Here is a 22,731-nt window from a genome sequence, read left to right as displayed (position 1 = left end):
AAGTGTTATAAAGTTGTAGGCCTAATTTACTGTAATGTATGTAATTCAACAACAATAAAGAAATATGTTTATTATAACTCTGAAATGCAAAATTAGAAGTAAAATGGCAAGCTACTGTGTACTATACACAGTTTGAAAGTTGGTTGCGTTGAATGTAGAATGGTTTTGATAAGCGATCTTTAACAGAAAGCGGGTAGGAGCACTCGTATAAAATTGTAGCAAAATAAAAAATGTTCTCGTCATGAAGGGGCGTTGTAGTTTGGCCCTAGCTTGTACGTAAGTTGTAAAGAATTTCGGCTAACGTTTTAAATAATGAAACCTTCGGTGATTGGACAAAAAACATAGGCTGATAAACGGTGTACCACAATTTCGTACCTGTAAATCGGTCTACGCCTCAAACGGTCTACGTTTATTACAAAAACCTTCGAATAAATTCGATTACAAGTAAGCAGCACCATAGACTGGTGAAATGAACACGGTTTTCTCGTGAAATACGCACTACTAAATAGTTCTACAATCGGTCGCACGGCTTTATTGGCGTTTCAATTTTCGGTCTTAACTTTTATTAAACCGAGCTTTTCAAGCTTTTTGTGGCAATTTTCGTTCAAATAAATCTGTCTATTTGTGTATAATCCAATCAGATGGGTAAGTTTAAAGATAATACCGACAGTTTACAAAGACTTGGTAACATGTTTAAATAGGTTTAAATGTGTTTTGTATCGTTATTATACTTTAACGACTTTACATTCCGATGCTTAAATTTCTTGATGAAATTTCTAGCCAAGGGTTCGTCTCATTGTTGATGAATAATTTTCGTAAGTTGTGTGCACATGCATTTATCATAAAAACTCCCACACATCGCTCCGCCCGTTTGCTCGTGGGATGAAAGCTTCGATGGTAAGCTTTGCCCCTACACAGACCAGTCCCGAGTTGAGCAGGCCTCATACATATTGGGTCGATCTAAGCTGCCTTAATTTGCCACACTCTAATGGTGACCTCTTCAGATAATAACCATTTTTATTATTACATCTACCCATTTCTTTCGGCACACTAAACAGTAATCTTTGGTTGTAATTATTTAATACTTTCAGTTACTAATCTAGCAACCATTTTCCTATGTACCTTGCACTTTTATCTTCCACTCATGGCTATAGTAAGAACCATATTTGTTTACCAAAAAACGAGGGTTAGAATGAATTATTGCTTTGAGCACGATTTGAACGATTGCTACTATAAAACCTGAACTAATAATTTATTTCCATAATATTTGAATAGCTGTGAATATACTTATTCTCTGCGCAATATTAGCCCTGCTGACAGTCTTTCATAGTTTACTACTTTGCCAAGAAGCTAGTTAAAAAGTTTTTCCTTGGAAAACAATAAGGGTTTATGTAACACACATACCTAGTCAACTTATAGATATTTTGAATCACTATTTGACAAGCTGAAAGCATTGATCCTATTTAAAAATTAAATATGTGCATCATACCCTTTAAAACGGATAAGAAATTTTGGATTTTAAGTTCTACTAAAAATCTAAGTAAAAAAAGTGAATCTAGTTATAGTTACCTGCTGCATAATGTATCTGAAGCCAAAAATTGCACTATAGGTACCATACAACAAAAGTTACAAAAATCTTTGCTTACAACCATGCAAAGCATCTCATGAGAAGTTATGGATAATGTTTAATGCTATAAAAAAATTTACTTTGCAACCAAAGTTTGTTAAATTCAGACATAACACTGCTATTCAGTTTTTCGTAAATCTAATAAATTTTGCAAATTTTGAAAGCATTTTTGTTAAATGGTAATTGATTGTGGTTAATTAAACATCAAGAAATGTGTAACAACCAGCATTTGATTTTACCATCTAGCAGTTTAAAGGAATTAATGTGTAACTTCTATAATTGTCTGTTTTTAGTTAATTTTGGATCAGCATTCGAGCTTCAAAGTATAGCAAATACTACCTGGCGGATGCTTCAGCTATAGTTATATTTGATATCAACATGACTAGATTACACATAGTACAATATTAAAAATTTTTAGTTGCTCCTTTGTATTGTTTGACAAAAACATGTTATCTGGTTTATTCCTTTTGTGCAATCCGACCATAATTTCCTTACTTACAAATTTCAATTTAACTGCAGCAGTATTAATTTTGCGTCAATTTGCTTTTTGTTTGTTTTCGGTAATAGCCTATCAATAGTATTATTTGGGTAAATTAATCCAAACTTCCCAAGACTTAAATAATTTATTTTCCATAGATAACTAAAACATAAAACTTGTTGTTCACAAAAACTTATAAGTTAGAAATATTTTTGTGTAAGCATGGCTATGGCAGTATTAGTGTTAGTTGAAGTTAGTTTTGAAAAAAGTCATAGTTGTAAGCTTCTTGTACATTGATAAAAAGGTAGAACAAATTTTTGAATACGCAGGTGCAATAACTCCAGAGACGTTTGGACTTCCTGAGTCTGCTAACATCAGCACTTACTACTTCAGAATCAGGACTTATGATTCTAATAACAACTACGCCAGCTGGTCAAATGTTGCATCAGCCTCCTTTGTAGATCCAGCAACCATTGCCACTCTGCTTGTAAGATACTGAACATAACTTTTACTAAATTTGATATTAAGGCAGATAATGTTTAAAAGTAATCTTTTGATATAGTTCAGATTGTATATAAATGATGTGTGAATTAAGTATTGGATTGCATATTAGCAGGTATGAAAAAACCAAATGAAGCTACTATATACTAGCTAGTGTCTTGGCAATACATAAAAATTATCAGATGTTAAAAAATTGAGGTGATCTTAAAATTTATTTAATAAATTTTTTTGTAGATTTCATCCAATGCATTGTTTTTTTTTATCATTAGCAACTGTCTTTGATGTTTTAAGTGATTTGATTTCTATGGTGTTTAAAATTACCTTGAAACTGATAAAAATTGATTGCAATCGGGATGATCAGAAAGAAAATATGTGCAAAAGGCTGTCACTAGTTGTTATTTTTGGAATAGTTAATAAGGTTTGTTGCATTTCAGTGCTATGCATCTCTAGTTTGCTGGTCCTTTTGCAATTATAGACCCTATTATTTCACTTTTGGTTGATTCAAGGGTTTTTATTTCTAGTTGAAACACTAAAATCTAACATTTGAAATATTCAATTTACTCTATAGAACTTGCAATCGGGTTTTATAGATTTCTTCCTTGAAATATCCTGACAGTCAGATAACCTAAAACATCAAAAATGGCTACTAATAAAAAATACTGATACTTCCTGAAAAAAATCTCTTACTATGGTCGCAGTTCATTTTAACTGTCTAAAAAAACAGATATACACATTACCTTTTAGTAGCGCATGAAATGAAATATAAAATTAACTTTATTGTATACTTTTAGGTAACAACTACGACGACCTCTATTAGCAGTACAACTGAGATAACCACGACTGCTGATTTCACCATTACTACGGTAACTAATACTGGGTGAACAGTTTAATACAATTTAATATATTGTATTATATATAATACATGTAACATATACTATATAATATATGTTATATCTACTATTTTAACTTGTATATTGCTATAACCTAAAAATATATGATTTGTTTATGAGAAAAGTATCACTGTGTTGTAGTTTAGCGATCACTCTTGCATGCGTTTTAATTTACTCCTAATCAGGCTATCACCAGAATGATCTGAAATGAAGCATTGGTTATTTATCTGTATATTATGAATGACTTGTATTAGAAAGCCAGAGAGCATTTAGTGTACTGTGTTATTATTCATGATTTTGATATTATTGCAGGTATTAACCAGTGCAGACTCTACCAGCAGCACAACCACAGTGAGCAACAAATAATTTTGTCATTTAACCCTATTTTTGTAACTTGAAATAGATAAGATAAAACTGTTTTTAGAGGTGATCAGAGATGGTTTAAAAAGTTTACCTAAAAATACCACAGGTAATAAATGATTTTTATTGAAACAAATTTTTTTAAATCGTGAAAAGCATTTCTCTTTCCCTAGTCAAATAGATTACATATTATCTTTTTTTACAAATACAAAGCATGCCAGCCGTACCACTCATGTAAAGCATAAAAAGCGTTAGATCGTAAGTCACAAAAACATTGTTTGAGTGTCCAACAGAATTTATTTGAGTGAAAATCTTACTGGATAAGGAGTTACTGCAAGTCGCTTTTAAAAATTTATTATTAGAAAATTTTAACCTATGTAATTTGATGCTAACAGTTTTTGTTTAACAACGTAAGCCTAGTAAGCTAAAACTTCTAAACTACGAGTGCAAAATAAAACTTATAAAAACAAAAGACAACCGTTATTTTTTTGAATTACTTTTAAAAATCTATGAGCCACAACTTTCAATCACATAACTGAATGTAAATCATACATAAAATATAAATACACCTGTTATGCATTATAAAATTTCTTTGATATTTTTAATGATTTACAATTGATTCTACTGATGACCCGTGTTGCGCCAAAAACGATGTCCAGTCCGAAAACAACATCCAGTTTTGAAGCTTCAACGGTAAGGGTAATTCTATTTGCTTTTTGCTGTATTTTTAATACTCCATGATTTAATGAGCTAGCCTATTTTCCTGATTTATAGTTTAGCTAGCTGTGCCACTCGATGTTGCCCAAGTAATAACTAGTCTTTGGAAAGAAGATTGATTTGTATTTAACATATAACAACATTTGCCATTCTAACTTTTAAACGATATACATGTACAATGAGAGAAATGTTTTGAGTAGTTGAAATAAATTAAGAGAGAAAATAAAAACAACTGTATAGAAGATCTTCAAACTTTGTCGAACAACTGCAATTTTGAAAGTTCCAATCGTGAAGAAAAAAGGTTTTGTACAGGACAGCAAAATTAAAAATAGATAAATCAACTATAAAGGTTTTCATAAAGCTGTAGGTTTAAAATTTCAGAACTTGAAAAAAGGTTCAGTGGAAATAAATTAGAAGGAAAAATACAAATGCATGTAAATTTAAATGCAAAATCATTAGAAATTGATGGCTAGATAAAGTCTATTTCAGTAGGTTTACAATTAAAAATTATTCTATACTTTTATAAAATCACATTATACGAGTTCACTTCGTTTCAGTGTTGGCATGCAAAAAACGTAGGATATAGACGTGCATGGAGTGATATAGAATTTCATAGTCATTATCTAATGCAATCACCTCCTGGTAAAAGTCATCATAATTAAAAATAGTACCAAAATACTATGTTAAACTTAGTAGCTTTAAGTACTTACAATGACTTTAGTGCATTCTGTGGTTATGATCTGTAAAGTATAAGTAAATTATAATGTACTACGTGGAAAGTACTTACTTTTGAGACCAGCATGTAAAATAAAGGTTGAAACTTGCTTGAATAAATTTAGTTTACTAAACACATGCTCGAAGGAAAGTTAGTATGTATTTTGTTAAAATTCAAACTATTAACAAAAATCTTATCATTTATTTCTTTGCAAATTTTTTTTAATAACCAATACCGGGTATATTGGAAAACAGATACGGATAACTCACCTTGCCAATTTCAGTGAGGTATATATTTTAATAATGTATATTATCAGTACACCAATTGCCAAATTTTAAGTTTTAGATTAATAATTGTTGATATTGCGAGGAGAAACCAGCTTGTCCTAACAACAAAAGTCGAAGAAGCTTCGTGTTGCATATACTTAAGTGTCAAAATATGTTTTAATAGTGAGATCTAATGCTCGGGCCCAGTGCTAAGATAATAGCTATAGCTGGACAATCACATGGGTGAATACACTAATACACAAAAACACATACAACCAACTTTAAAAAAATAGATTATTATACTTTTTAATCACTTCTAAAATAATGATCAGCCCCCCACTACTAAGAAAACTCAGCTTCAAGAGCCTTTAGTTATAACCTGATTTATAATCAACCAGTCTCTCATTCATCCAACTAAAGAAAATAGGCCCATTCCTGCTAGCGGAAATAATTTATTTGCTGCTAACTAGAGTATTTAACAAAATAAAACATTAGATAAATTAAAATAAATATCTTTTAAGCAAATTTGACTTTAAAAACAATTTTTATTTTTAAAGTTTTGTCTGTATTTGTAGGACCTCTCCACAAACTCTTCAACCTTGCGCACCACACAAACACCAACTACTAATTTGGTCAGTGCCACTGAGGTCAGTTTCGAATTAACATTATAATTAATACAAGGTGGAATGCCTTTTTAGCTGTTGGCTTACCCCAAAATATTTTTACAACTCATCTAAAGAGTTTTGAGTTTATGGCCATGTCCAAATACGGTTTGAAAAGTCTTGACGAAATTTTGTATATTCAGTACTCAATTAACACTTAATTTACTGAAAGCGTCAATTCAGTATCAACAATTAGTCAATACCAGACGACGCGGGTTTGTGTTGTGCTTGTAGCTCATTTAACAATAGCTGCTGTTATAATAGAAATGTATAAAACGTAAATCAATAGCATGTTTTTAAATTAGGTAGGTTTTCTAAAACATTTGAAATTAATTATAACTTTTCTTGCCTAAAACCCTGTGCAAAGTAAAGCAGCCCAAGGGTTGGTTGGAAAAACAGCCTTACTCTGACAAGCTACTTTTTGACCAAGTTTTTATTTTAGGAAATCCTTTGTCATCTTAAAAAGTGGATATAGGCATACAAATATTTAGCCATAAAAATATAACCATAAAAATACAAGGTTCTTGTATGATCTTGTTTTTCATGGCTAGTGGCAGTAATTTACTTGATCTAATGATTATTATGTACTCAGTGTGTGTAGAGCAGAATTTTGAATGCGGTAAACGTATTTTGGGCTTGCAATACTCCAATACTACTTTAACTATTGGAAACACCACGTCATTACTAACTGTTAGCCAGATTCAGACTACATTGGTATGTGTTATTTTCTAGGCTCAGTTACCCATGGCTGACTTTAAATAGGGTCACACTAAACTCTGATCAAATGGCTTATATGAATAGGTGTTGCTTGAAACATGATTGAAACGAAATATACTTCTTCACCAAACAATGTGTGATAAAATGAGCCGGTCTGCTGATACTTTTGCTTGTGACGCATTCTACCATTAATTAGTATTCAGTTAGCACAGGCAAAACAAGGTACGTCGAGTAATGGTAGACTTTAAATCTAGTTATAAGAACTAGCTATGGTTTGAATAAACTACATACAAGCTGTTCAAAGCACCCGAAATGTAACTGTTAACAGTTTTGAAAAATCTGTGTTATTTAGGGAATTCAGTAGCTTTGAATCCAGTAAAACTTTGAAAAAAAATCTAACCTCACTAAAGTCAATACAATAAGTTTCGGTTATTTAAAATGCTGATCTCAAATTCTATGACCATTTGGAGTCTTTTCTGATAACGACAGTTACAGAAGACAAATTTGACTAGAAATTACCTCTGTTTCTATAAGATAATACAATTTTTAAATGTTTATTTTTTGCAATGCCTAAACAATAATTAAAATTAAAAGTGTGATGCACTTGCATACTCTTATGATAAAAGAAGCTGGCTGAATAGAAACTCAATAGAGAGAGATCTATCGATTTTACGATCTACATGTATATAGAACTACCAATAAAGAGCAGCCACTTTAGAGCTTATTTAATTTGGGATTACTAAAACAGTTTTACTTATTTAAAATTTTTTAGTCACTTATTATATTTTACTTGATAACTATTATCAATAGAATGTTGAATTACCTAATCAGAAGCCAGACTCTACTTCATCTAGTACACAAAAGCATTGACAAACTGTTATGTCAGATATTTTAAAGTGGTAGACATTAACTAAATTTCAAAAACAAGTCAAATTTTAATGCACAAGTTTGTGCATTAAAATTACTAAAAAGCTATGTTTTACCAAACTGAATGTTTGTTAGATAATTCTGAAACAGTTTTAATTGCGTACTATTTATACCTGAATGAGCATAGTTCACATGTTATAATGGTAATATTTACAGGTTTACTTGCAGTAGATACAATATTGATGTAGCTTGCTGCTACTGCAAGATTATTGCTACAGCAATTACAACATTTGACCACTGATATTGCTTATATACTCTTTTTAATCAACTTGCTGTCATAATTTTTTAAACCCAATTGTTGCAGTTTTTGTATCAGCTTTTAATTAAGTCCTGTAAAAGTTCTTGATGAGTGTAGCTAAAATTTTGTTTCAATTTCTGCTTCATGAACTTTCCTAGTTTTGCTAAAACATGAATATACACATAGATTTCCAGCTACCAACAAAAATATCATGAAACTTGTTCAAAAAATACTAAAAAAATGAACTATTATGTTTAGTAGCTAACTAGTATGTAAATGGTGGCTTTTTAAAGATATCAACAAATCTACCATTTACTGCTAAACGAAGTTTGATGGGTATTTAACAAAACAACTTTTAATTATAAAACAGTTTTGTTAGTGCATGGCAAAAAAGTGAAAATTATTGTTGACATACATTTAGGCGGCCCAAAGCAAATTTAATACAATTTAGTTTTTAAATAAGGGTTTGCATAAAAAGGGTGGTTAAGGTTTTAACTTGTTGGATGCACTTTTAGTATATTTTAAAAAGCTCAACTACAAGTAGTAAAACACAACCACCGTTTACTAGTCTCATCGCCATCGCTAAGGTCAATTTGTAATTTATATTTTGTATGCTGTATCTGATCTAGTGAATGGTTGTTTAGTAATATGTCAGAAAAAAATAAAAAGAAAGTGATGATAATTTGATTTTTCAGAACTCCACTACCACTTTATTTACCGAAACCACTACTACAGTGAAACCAACTAGCCAGACTGAGACTACAGCGGTATGTGTGCATTTCTAAACCCAATTTTTTGACTGATGCTTAGATTTCCTACAGCTTTTATTTCAATCATACACGTAAACGGTTAATCTAGGTTGAGTTTATTTATTGCTGCAGCATTCACAACTATTGACCACTGCACTTCATCATGTGCTTTTTATCATTAAACACCTTTTATAAATATATAGGTGATACTCTGTTAACATGCTACCATGCTAACATGTTATTTTATTAATACGTTTAGTCAGCTATTTGAATGAATTTATTTAACGAATCGTACCATACAATTTGCCTTTCAGCTGAAAACCTAATGCAACCAAAATTTACAAGTGGGAACATTAAACTTGTTTTTTTGCTTTTAATATAACAACACATTTTAAGAAAACTTCTGTGGAGAATTGATCTTTGAGAAAAATGAAAGCAGTTGTTAGAAATATTTCCGGTCAATGCAATTTAATATAGCGACACATTTTTAAGAAAGCTTCTGTGAATAATTGATCTTTGAGGAAAATTAAAGAAGTTGATAAAAATATTTCCGGTTAATGCAATAGAATACAATACAGGTGAAAGAACTAAAATTTTGATTTTAAAACTTTTTTTGTATATTTTTTAAAGCTGTAATATAACTATTCTTAGTAATCCAAAAAACATACTTTTTACATGTATATGCTAGTCTATGTACCTAGCGATTTACTTTTTGGTCTATTGACAGTTTCTGATAATTTTCACTAAAATTGGTATACGTTTATCTTGGAAATGAGAGTCACAAAAATATTGTGTAAAAATATAAATGCGCAGTTGCTTCAATAAAATATTACATGGTGACAGCTCAGCTTAGGTGACAACATCATGTTAAACTCATTAACGTTTTAGATAATTATAAAACATTGTTTTTGTTTGCGCAGCAAATTTAGATTTAAGAAAATTCCACAAAAAGCAATCTATAATCACATTTGTATAACAAAAATAACTAAATACAACTTGTTTTTGGATATCTGTGAATCAAAAAAATATCAATACATAATTTTGTTTTGAAAGTTTCATATAAAGTAAAACTATTCAATATCTCAAAAAGATCTATGTGTTTGTAGGACCTTTCCACAGTCCCATCTACCAGCAGTACAACACAGACACCAACTACTACCCTCATCAGCACCACGGAGGTAAGTTGATTATTAGCATAACACTTGAAGCAAAATGGCATCTGAATAGATATTATAGCTGTTGGCTCACAGCCGCCATTTTCTACATTATATTTGATCTAATAATTGTTGTGGGATCTTGCTATGCCAGAGCATAGTACCAAAAATAGCGCTATTATTTTGTGCTTGCATGAGTCCATTGCTGCTTCAACTACAGAACCAAATACTCCTGTACCATCGACTAGCCAGCCTCAGACTAAAATCGTATGTGTGCAACTCAAATTCCAGTTAATTATGTAAGCTGCTTACTATTGTGCTGATATGAAATCAATAACTTTTTACAAATAATTTGTTGCATTATAAAACATTCAAACGATATGATACATTTCTGCCAAAAAATAACATGCTAAAGTAAACTGGTAGCTTACCTGATCACCTGATAACCTGGTAGACCTTTACCTGATAACCAATTTATCAATAATCAATAATCATTTTTAAGTAATATTCAACAAGTTTTTCAATTTCTAAAAATCTTTGAAATAGCATGATATCGACTGAGCACTGATTCATTCTTACTTTATAACTCAAAATAATCTGCAAAAATTGTAAGTGGTGTAATATTTTTTTTATCTGCATTACCATCATTTATCATATACCAATAAACAATTCTTATAAATTTTTTCATAATACAGTCCCAGTTATAATGTTATTATAACAAAAAATTAGATAAAGATAGTTGACATTGGTTAAAATTAGGAGTAAGATTTGGAGTCTAACAGTCGGTGAGAAAATTATTTTGTTAAATTATTCTGTTACCCAGAATTAGCATTGCAAACAGAGCCAAGTTTATGCAGTTATACCGGCTGTTAGATTTTCTAACATACTGTACACAATGCCAGATTAACGCCCATCAAAGTTTAAAGGGTTAAACGTTATTCAGCTTATATGGTATCATGAATCATTAACTACCACTTAAATATTAGTAATTTAAGTTAGTGTTACGAGCCAAAAATTTAGCAATTAAAAAAAATAAAACGTTATTTCCAGAAGAAAGCTAGAAACTTTTTCAATTTTTTACATTCAAAAATCTTAGAATGCAGTAGTATGTCAAATGGTGCGCCTAAATTTTTTCAGCTGAATCCAAACATCTTTGCAAAGTGTTAATAATCATTTTTGGTGGCCATTGTTTTTTCTGCTCTGGCTTTCTTCATGCTTTTAATTATCAGCCAATTAAAAACACAAAGATTATATTTTTTAATCATCGTGTTTTTAATGAATATTAAAAAAGGGATGGTTAAGCATTGTTTTTAATCGTTGTATTTAAAAAACCATGATGATTAAACATTAAATACGTTTATAATAAACAAAAACACTTGCTTTTTATAATAAAATAAATACATTATAAACAAACAAAAAAATAAGAAAATATAAGTACATGTATGTACTCATTTACATAAATATTTGTAAACTGCGAAAATTTCAAATCTTTCAATTGCAATGAATGAAGCAGTCACTTATTCACATGAAATTTGCAAAAAAATTGAAAAAAACCGACGATGTTGTTTTTAAAGTCATTGGAAGATTAACTGTCAGTCAAAAACTCACATAAAATCAAATGTTTCAGTTTTCATTTCAGTTATTTTGCTAGCTGAGTATTTTAATAGCATCTCAATTGCATCAAAATTGCCTCTTTGGCATTCATCTTAAAAAATTGGCAACTCAAAGACATTTATTAATTTTACTCTGTAATAAAATGAAACACTTTAACAAACACATAATATTGAAATTTTGGCATATATTTGTGCCATTAACACTACAAGATGTTTTGACATCTAAAAAATTATTATGGCACAGCTAACTCCTTAAAATCACTCTAAAAAACTCAGTCTTTAGAGTAAGTCATCGAAAAGGCACTTTATTACCAAACAGTCTTATTGCTACATAGTAAAATAATAAAAATCTTTCTTGAACTACCTTGACCAAAGATTTCTAGTTCATCTGGTGTTTTATTAAAGTTTGCGATAAAAAACTGATAAGGGTTTTAATTTGATGGATGCATTTGTAGGATATTTCAACAAGCTCACATACAAGTAGCACAACACAGACCCCATCTACTACTCTCTTCAACACCGTCAAGGTCGGTTTGTAGTTAAAAATTTTGCATAGTACTTGATCTAGTGAATGATTTTTTATCAATGATGTTAGAGACAAGTTTGAAAGATAATGATGATAATTGTCTTTTCAGAACTCAACTTCCACTTTGTTTACTGAAACCTCTACTACAGTACTACCAACAACCCAGCCTGAGACCACATTGGTATGTGTGCATCTCTGAACACACTTCTTCTCAGCTGACGCTAGATCTCATACCACTTTTATTTTATTCATAAATACAAATTGTTAACCATATTTGATTTGATTTTATTTATCACTGCAATATTCACAAATACTGACTACTGCACTTTAACAACTACTTTTTATCATTAACCACTTTATATAAAAACCTAGACTTGGGTGATAATTTGTTAATATGCCAACTTCATGTTAACCTTGGCTATGCTTTTTTGTTGTGGCTTCAATAACATAATATTTTTATTCTGCCTAAACCATAAAAAGTCTATATATTTGAGACAACTCTCTGTTCCTGCTGATAAGTGTTGGTCCTTTCATATGTTGGTTGCATCTTATACAATTAAGCCATAAGTCAGCATAATATTTGTTACATTGCTCAAAATGCATCAATTAGTACCAAACAACTAAAAGCTTAATACAATATCCAGCTCTGCTGAAGGCCGCACAGGAAAAATAAGTGAGTGGAAAATTTTTACTCTGATTTTTGTTGAAACTTACCAGTTTATTTAATGGATACCTTCAAAAATCCTAATCATCTACTTTACAGTGTAAATGCATATGCTTAATGATTCATGCCTTTGAAGATACATGTCATTAATATTTTCCGTAATAGTCTAAAACACTATAATAATAGTATCTCGAAATATTACAAGAGATTGAAGTTTTATGATCCTTCTTGTTGCTGCTAGTTAACAATGAACCTAAAAAAACCAGAGAAAAATATGTTGGACCTTTTTTTCTAGAAAAAGGAGCTATGTAATCAAACTGGCTCTTTTTGAATAATGTTATTTTATCAATATAATGAGTCAATTATGTGAAATAATTTATTTGAAGGCTCATACTGTTTTTTGCATTTCAGCGAAAACCCTATTGTAACCAAAATCTACAAGTGGGAGCATTAACATTTTTTGCTTTGTTTTTAATCCAACAACAAAATTGAAAAAAACTTTTGTGAAAAATTACTTTTTAAGAAAAATAAAATAGGTTTTTAGAATTATTTTTTGTTTATGCAATAAAATACAAATTTAAGAGCTGAATTTTTAATTCTAGAGTATCTTTTTCTTGCTTTTAAAACTGTACAATGACTCTGCTTAGTCATCTCACTCACCAACTTCCCATTTGCTGGCCTATGTGCCTAGCGGTTTAATTTTTGGTCTGCTGATAGCTTCCGATCAATTTTAACTAAAGTTTGAGGAAAGTTTTCTTGAAAGTGAAAATCACAAAAAACCGTATGAAATTTAAATGTGTAATAAAAATGCTTCAATAAAAAGTTTCATAAAAAAGTTGTGATAACATGACTACTTCGTTGGCTACATTATGTTGAAGTATTAAATGTTTTAGATCATTCTAAAATGGTGTTTTGTTTGCTCAGAGGATTCAGCTTAAAGAACATTTTGCTAAAAGCAATCTATAATCACGTTTGTATAACATAAAAAAACAAAATTAAAATTGGTTTTGATATCTGTGAACCAAAAAATATCAATACATAATTTTTTTCTGAAGTTTTATGTAAATAAAAACTATTCAGTATATCAAAAAGATCTATGCGTTTGTAGGACCTCACCCCAAGCCCATCTACTAGCAGTACAGCGCAGACACCAACTACTACCTTCGTCCGCACAACAGAGGTGAGTTGGCTATTAGTATTACACTTTAAGCAAAATGGCATTTGAATCAGTATTTCAGATGTTGACACACGTTGACCATTTTCTACATTACATTGTACTGAATCTGTATCTGTTGTGTGGTCTCGCTATGCCAGAGCATAGTACCAAAGAAAGTGCTAATATTTTGTGTTTGTAGAAGTCCACTACCACTTCAACCACTGGAACAACCACTACAGTACCATCAACTAGCCAGCCTCAGACTACAATGGTATGTATGTAGCTCATATGTCATTTAATTATGGAAGATTCTTACCATTGTGCAAATATGGAATCAATAACTTTTTATGACTAAGTTCTTTCATTATAAAACATTTAAAGCTTACGATACATTTTTGTCAAAACATGGCATGCTAAAATAAATTGGTTTTTTATACCTTTACTTTATAACCATTTATCACAAACCAACAAATGTGTCATATCAACTGTTTTTGTGATATAGTCCCGGTAAAATTGTTACTATAACAAAAGTACATGTGGATAAATATATCTGACATTGGCAACAATTTGGAATAAGATTTTGGGTCTAACGCTTCGTTAAAAAATTAATTCCATTGGTTAACTCTGTTACTCAGAAACAACATTGCAAACAGAGCCATGTGAATGCAACTAAACCAGTCCTGCTGTTAGCGTTTCTAACATACCCTACACAATGCCAGAGTATTATTTGTCAAAGTTTAAAGGGTTGAACTTTATTTAACTTATAGAATATCAGAAACCTTCAATATTACTTAGAAGTTAGTCATTTAACTAAATGCTGTGAGCTAGGCATTTAGCGTTTATTAAAACCATAAAACTATCTCCAGAGAACAGTTTTCAAGGTTTTTTGTACTTTTACAGTAAAGAACCTTGAAATGGTTTAGTATGAAATATGATGCCCCTACATTTTTTAGGTAAATCGAAACATTCTTGCAGTCTGCTAACCATGGTTTGCGGTCATTTTTTGTTTCATTGCTCTTACTTTTTTTGCGTTTTTAATTATAAGCCAAACATATATGTTATAAATAAACAATAAAAGAAGAAAATATTAGCATGTACTCATTTATTTTAAATTTATGTACGTTGTTAGCCTATTAATGAAGCATTCACTCATTTTATGACATAAGTTTTCTAAAAAACAATGATAAAGAAACGTTAAAACACTGAAAGAAAATTTTCTAAGTTTCTGGGAGAATTACCGACAGATCGACATCAGCATAAAATCAAATGCCTCAGCTTTCAATGAAGTTTGTTTGTTGTTTAATTTAATTTTGATGCCATAACCACTGCCTCTTTAGTACTCATCTTGAAAAACTATGAAAAATTAAATTAATTTAATTATGTTGCTCAGTAATACATATGAAAACTTTTAACTAACACATAGTAATCTGAATTTGAAAAAAAATTATGTTTTATAACCGTCACAATATGTTTCAGCTTCTAAAAAAATATTTGAGCACTTAACTCTTGAGAAATGTATTAGAAGTTTAGAATCTCACAATAGTTGACTACGATATCTTATCTGCCATTCCCAGCAGCGTTAAAATTTAAAAGAAAATGCTAGTTATGAATAGAAAATTGTGGTTATTGAACTGGAAGTTCTTATAATTTTCTAAGCTTCTTAACATATGCACACCCTGCTTACATTCCTAAAGTTTCAACAAATTGTAAATATTCATAATGACTTTATGGCACCATTCATATAATGTAGTTTAGGCACTATTACAATAGCAAGGCAAAATACAGGTTCTTTATAGGATTTTTTTTGAGAATTCAAATTGCAATTGTTTACTGTTAAAAAACTCAGATTTGAGGGCATTTCATTAAAAAAGCGCTCTATCACCAAACATTTTTATTGTTATATGGTAAAATAGTAAAAGTAATTATTGAAATATGGGAACCCAAAAATTGCTAGTACCCTTTGTGTTTTATCAAAGTTTGCTATTAAAAGCTGAATAAGGTTTTAGTTTGTTGAATGCATTTGTAGAATATTTCAACAAGCTCGTCTGCAAGCAGTACAACACATACACCATCTACTACTCTCTTCAGCACTACCGAGGTCAGTTTGTAATTTACATTTTTTGCATTGTATCTGATCTAGTGAATGGTTGTTTATAAATAATGTCGTGAGAAAAATTTAATTGATAGTGATGAAAATTTGTGTTTGTAGAATTCAACTACTACTTTATTCACTGACACTACTACTACCGTACTAACAATTACCACTTCATTTACTGATACTACTACTACCATACTAACAACTCCCACTTCATTTACTGACACCACTACTACCATACTAACAACTACCACGCCATTTACTGACACCACTACTACCATACTAACAACTACCACTTCATTTACTGACACCACTACTGCCGTACTAACCACTACTACTTCATTTTCTGACACCACTACTACCGTACTAACAACTACCACTTCATTTACTGACAACACTACTACCGTACTAACAACTATCACTTTACTTACTGACACCACTACTACCGTACTAACAACTACCACTTCATTTACTGACACCAATACTACCGTACTAACAACTACCACCTCATTTACTGACACCACTACTACCGTACTCACAACTACCACTTCATTTACTGACACCACTACTACCGTACTAACAACTACCACTTCATTTACTGACACCACTACTACCGTACTAACAACTACCACTTCATTTACTGACACCACCACTACCATACTAACAACTACCACTTCATTTACTGACACCACTACTACCATACTAACAACTACCATTTCATTTAATGACACCACTACTACCATACTAACAACTACCATTTCATTTACTGACACCACTACTACCATACTAACAACTACCATTTCATTTACTGACACCACTACTACCATACTAACAACTACCACTTCATTTACTGACACCACTACTACCATACTAACAACTACCACTTCATTTACTGACACCACTACTACCATACTAACAACTACCACTTCATTTACTGACACCACTACTACCGTACTAACAACTACCACTAAATTTACTGACACCACCACTACCATACTAACAACTACCACTTCATTTACTGACACCACGACTACCGTACTAACAACTACCATTTCATTTACTGACACCACTACTACCATACTAACAACTACCATTTCATTTATTGACACCACTACTACCATACTAACAACTACCATTTCATTTACTGACACCACTACTACCATACTAACAACTACCATTTCATTTACTGACACCACTACTACCATACTAACAACTACCAGTTCATTTACTGACACCACTACTACCATACTAACAACTACCAGTTCATTTACTGACACCACTACTACCATACTAACAACTACCACTTCATTTACTGACACCACTACTACCGTACTAACAACTACCACTTCATTTACTGACACCACTACTACCGTACTGACAACTACCCAGCCTGAAACTACAGTGGTGTGTGTGCTTTTCTGAACTCAAATTTTTTGGCTGTTGCCTAAATCTTATACAGATTTCATCTCATTTATACATAATGTAAATGGTTAAACATATTGACTTTTATTTATAGCTGCAGCATCCACGACTATTGACTACTGCGCATTATCATGTACTATTTATCAACAACCACCTTCTATAAAAACCTAGACCTGAATGATAATCTGTTAATATGCCACCATTATATTACCTTTAGCAATGAATTTTGTCATGGCTTATATAGCTTAATTTGTGTATCTTGCGTAAACCATCAAAGGTCTATATATATCAGATAAATTTTCATGTTTATAAGCATTGATGCTTTCAAATATTGGTTGTAGCTGATACAGTTAAGCAATTAATCTGTTACCTTAATCCTTATTTCTTAATCAGGAATATATTTAAAGATCTAAGTGGTAATAAATTTTTGCTGTAACAGACTGTTGCTGCATTTCATAGCAGCATGGTGGCTGCTAATCAGAAAATAACAAGAACTACTAACATTAAATGTAAGCTGACCAATGAAGAGTTCACTATAAATAACTTTTATCAAACCATTGTGCTTTTGGCTCGGAGGTGTTCAACAAAAAAGCTTAGGCAATGGTAGAGTCAATATTTCTTACTACCAGGCAAACTCAATTTCTTGAGCATTTGGATACAAATCAATATGTAATTAACCAACATTTTAGTTATATGGGACAATAGGTAAACTTATACCTGCAAACTGACAAAGCTAGTTATAAAGATCATGATTTGCAAACACAATAGTTTATGTTTATTGTGTCCAGCCATTTGAAATATTTTCAAAGTTGCATGTGTTTGTAGAACTTTTTCACAAATTAACTCGCCATCAGTACAAAAGAGACACCAGCTACAAATATTGTCAGCACCACAAATGTCAATTTGTAATTTATATTATTGTTCAAGCAAGGTTGCATTGGTATAGCTGTTGCAGTTTTAGATAATAAGCTCTAAGTTACAAATGATCTATTCAGCACTGCATTTATTATGTCTAAAAGAAATTAGAAAACTGATGAAAATATTTCCTTGTTTATAAGACTTAACTACTACTTCAACTAATGGTACTACTGCTCAAGTATCAACAACTACTGCGCATCACACTACATTGGTATGTGCTCTCCTTCAGACTCACTTGACAGGAGCAGATACAATTACCGCAAAGCCTCTATTTTTAACGAATTGGTGCTTTATTTGTCAACCCATCCCTTATAGTGACGGTCAAATAGAGGTGGCTTTGAAATAGAGGCTTTAGTTGCTATTTTAAATAGCTAATCAGAATTTTGAGAATCTAAATTTAACCATTTATGGGCGAAGCAAAAATTGCCTATATTTTGCACTCTCTTTTGTAGAGGAAAATTAAACATTTGCATGCAATAAATCTACTTTAACTTACTTTAACATGTCAAAGATATCTAAATAAATCTGCATTGCAAAACCAAAAAATATCACCTAAAGTTGATATCTATTGTTTTCCATTAACCTGCAATGGTATTACAGCCTGTGCCCTGCTTTGAAACTCTTGGAGCTTTGAATTTTTTTCTTTCCTTATAAATTTAAATGCAAACTTGTATTGTATAACTATATATAACAATGTTTCATAAAGGTTAATTGCACTCGTTAACTTTTGCTTCAGTTTGCAGTCAAAACTTGCTTTTAAGGTGCAATAGAAGAAGATTTATAAGCTGCGATTCACTGTAAGCCATTTTGACATAGATGCAAGGATGCTATGAAATAATATTCCATATGTATGCAAATTTATAAGCTGTATAAAAATAGTCTATTACATGCTACAACTATATATTCATGAACAAGTGACATAAAAAAACTATACGGATAACACATGCAGAAACAAGATATTAAAACTTTTGAAACAAAAACATTTGCATCGTTTGCTTGGCCAAATATGTTTTGACTGTTGCTTTTGATGAATCGAAAACATTTTGACAGTTCAATATCTTCCAAAATGGTTACTGACCTGAAATTTTTTTCTGCACTGCTGAACTAGTTGATATTAGCATCCAAACTATTTTTGAAGCAGGGCAAAACTTTTATGTTTGGGATTCTGCGCAAATACTTGTAATGATAAACGTTTAGCCTAAAACTAGTCATTCGTATAGCATCTAAATGTAAGCTGTTTTTTACATACATGTACGTCAAAGTGTCAAGACTGTGCTAAACAAAAAACTACTATTAGCCTGATACAGTTATTAATTATTTTAAGGCATTGCTTTCAAATTATTAAAAAGAAAACAAAAAACTTTTAAATTGGAAAACCCACTTCAAAACAAACAGAAAAAATAAACAATTGATTATTATTTATGTGACCGAGTCATTACTAGTACAATTTGTGGACAATTTTTTACTGATCACTTGCTATTTTGAGTTCGTGAAGATCAAAGTATGTCAAAATGGTTGTCAAATAGAAGTAGCATTCAATTAAAGGGTGACACTATATTTTTCAAACCTTCTATTTTAGTGGTGGCCCAATGGCAGTGGTTTTCACAAAAGTATGGTGGCCAACTAGAGGGTTTATAGAAAGAAATCGAAAATGAAGATCATTTTTAAGATAGAGTGGGTTGTTAAAAAATTCTTTGATTTATTGACAAGCTTTCTTTTTTATTCAATTTGTGTTAAAACAGGTTGGTTGTTTAAGAAATTTGTTTGTAACGTAATATATCAAAAGCTAGCTAGTTTTTTTAATTGAAGCAAAGCAAATTAGAATTTGTTGGGTTTAACCGAAAGCTTGGTTTTAATAGCTAATTATGAGCAAAATCAAAACTAGAAAAAATTTCTGTTTATTAAAATATCAAATACTACCAACTTTCAACAATTTCTAGACAGATAAACAACTCCAAGATCTAAACAGTAGCAGGCTACTGAAAGCTTAATCAAAAATGCAAGCACTACTGAAGACAGCACAGATAAATTGACAGGTTGAAAATTTTATTTGTAATTTTGTTTGGAAGCTTGCTGGATGGTTTGATCAAGACATCAAAAAATCCTAATAACCTACTTAACGATCTAAACACATTTGTTCAAAGATTCACACTTTTGAAAATACCTGCCATTAATTATTTCTGAATTTATTTAAAACATTACTAAAATTTAAAGTTTTATAATTCTTCTTGTTGCTGCTGGTTAGCATCGTATCTAAAAAAGCTAAAGAATAGAGATTTTCGAACTTTTTTTACATAATAAGAAACTATGTAATTAAACTGAATCATTTTGAATTATTTTCTTTTATCAATACAATAGGTAAATTAATTAAATGTATTCACCTAATGACTCAAATTATACATTTTGCTTTTTAGCGTAAAACTTATTGTAACCAAAATTTACAAGTGGGAACACTAAGCCTTTTGTTCTGCTTTTAATAGTATAACAAAATTTAAGAAAGCAGTTAATAAGATTGATTATTAAGAAAAAGGAGAGAATTTGTTAGAAATATTTTCAGTTTATGCAAAGCAACAAAAATTAAACAAATAAAATTTATTTTGTGCAGTTTTTAAAAATTTTAAAAAGACAATCTTTAGTAATCCAGGTAACCAACCTCCCACATACTAATATATTGTAAAGGATCTGACTCCGGTAGCTGAGTCAGCTTTACTTCCTAACAAGGGAGTCGCAACCTGGGCTACTGGCTGACCTTGTCCGAGGCCTGATTGACCTGCCTGTGGCGGTCAAGTCAGTCGAAGACAAGAATCTAGTAGTCAGGCTTGCTCCGAAACCAAACCCCCGGCCTGCCTCTGGATCTCTATCCCAGGCTAGTCTGGATCCACTAATGGCTGGTCTTAAGACTGGATCTCTAGTGCCATGGCACACCCGATCGAGTCTAGACAAGGCCGTGGATCGCCTCCTAGCCTTCTTAGAGTCACCCTGGCAGTTCCGTCTGTTGGTTGCACTGAGCCTGCTTGTACAATCGGTGAGCCAACCAGGCAGGCGTCAAATAGAAGCAGTTCGTATGAGTATATAGCAGTTTATTATTGATATCTTCAATACAAGTACGCACAAGTATGAGTGGAATCAAGCACACCCTGCCTGTCTACCGCGCTGGCTTATATAGCCAGCGCCTCTCGTTTAACTCTGCCTACTGATCTATTTATATCACAAAGGATATGCCAGATATAACAGGATGGTTATGTAACAAAAAGGCAGTTCAGTGATACAGTTATATAATAAAAAGGCAGTTCAGTAATACAAGGGCAGTTCAGTAATACAGTTATATAATCATAAAAAGGCAGTTCAAGTATGCAATAAGGGAAGTTCGAGAAGTTCGGTTAAATGATAGTGCGGATATACATATGAGTGCAGTAAATAGTACACAGGCATGTCCCGGTCCTCCACAATATGTACCTAATGGTTTACTTTTTGTTCCACTGAAAGTTTCTGAAAAATTTTATTAAAACTTGGTGTAGGTTTATCTTAAACTGAAAATCACAAAAATTGTCTAAAATTTAACTGTACAATTACTAAATAAAATATTTTACTAAAAATAATTATGATAACACTGCAGCTTAGTTAAAAACATTGCGTTAAGGTTAATAAACATTTGGGATATTTTTATAATGCTGCTTTCTTTGCTCAAAAAACTCAAGTTTAAAAAATCTTTGCGACAAACTATCTGCAATCACTCAACATTCCTTTTGCATAAAAAAGTAGAAATTGTTCTTGATGTCTGTAAAACAGAAAAAAGACATACATTTTTTGGTCAAACATTCATATAAAGGAAAGCTATTAGATCCTTCAAGGAAATCCGATGTGATTGTTTGACATTTCCACACGTCAGTCGACAAACAGTTCAACACAGACACCAACTTCTATCCTTGTAGCATTGCATGCATTAGGCATTACACTCGAAGCGAAATGGCATCTGAACCAGTATTTTAGATGCTGCCTCATAGCGGCCATTTTTTACATCGTACTCAATCTAATGATTGTAGTTTGGTCTCGCTATGTCAAACCATAACATCAAAGATAGCACTAATATTTTGTGTTTGCAGAGCTCCACTACCACTTCTACTACTGGAACAACTACTACAGTACCATCAACTAGCCAGCCTCAGACTACAATAGTATGTGTGCAACTCAGACTCCAGTTAATTATGGCAGATGCTTACTATTGTGCTAATATGGAATCAATAAGTGTTTATGATAGTTGTTTCATCATAAAACGTTTAGAACTCATGATAAATCTCTGTAAAAGCATGGCATACTAAAACATCGATTGATGTTT

At 31.4% G+C, this 22,731-nt stretch overlaps 1 protein-coding gene across 1 annotated transcript in view; it reads left to right on the top strand.

Annotated features, from left to right (window-relative positions):
- The window catches only part of LOC137388368 (calcium-activated chloride channel regulator 4A-like), a 73,822-nt gene that overhangs the window by 25,773 nt on the left and 25,318 nt on the right, over positions 1-22,731 (top strand). The window contains exons 11-18 of the mRNA XM_068074854.1: positions 2,435-2,592; positions 3,398-3,469; positions 3,809-3,847; positions 6,130-6,201; positions 9,954-10,025; positions 12,070-12,141; positions 13,913-13,984; positions 14,160-14,231. Of these exons, the coding sequence (XP_067930955.1) occupies positions 2,435-2,592; positions 3,398-3,469; positions 3,809-3,847; positions 6,130-6,201; positions 9,954-10,025; positions 12,070-12,141; positions 13,913-13,984; positions 14,160-14,231 (629 nt within the window). The remainder of the gene's footprint in view (positions 1-2,434; positions 2,593-3,397; positions 3,470-3,808; positions 3,848-6,129; positions 6,202-9,953; positions 10,026-12,069; positions 12,142-13,912; positions 13,985-14,159; positions 14,232-22,731) is intronic.

Source organism: Watersipora subatra, chromosome 2 (assembly GCF_963576615.1).
Source record: "Watersipora subatra chromosome 2, tzWatSuba1.1, whole genome shotgun sequence".
Lineage (NCBI taxonomy): Eukaryota > Metazoa > Bryozoa > Gymnolaemata > Cheilostomatida > Watersiporidae > Watersipora > Watersipora subatra.
The sequence above is the reverse complement of the archived record's forward strand: the minus strand, read 5'-3'. Positions and strand labels throughout refer to the sequence as shown.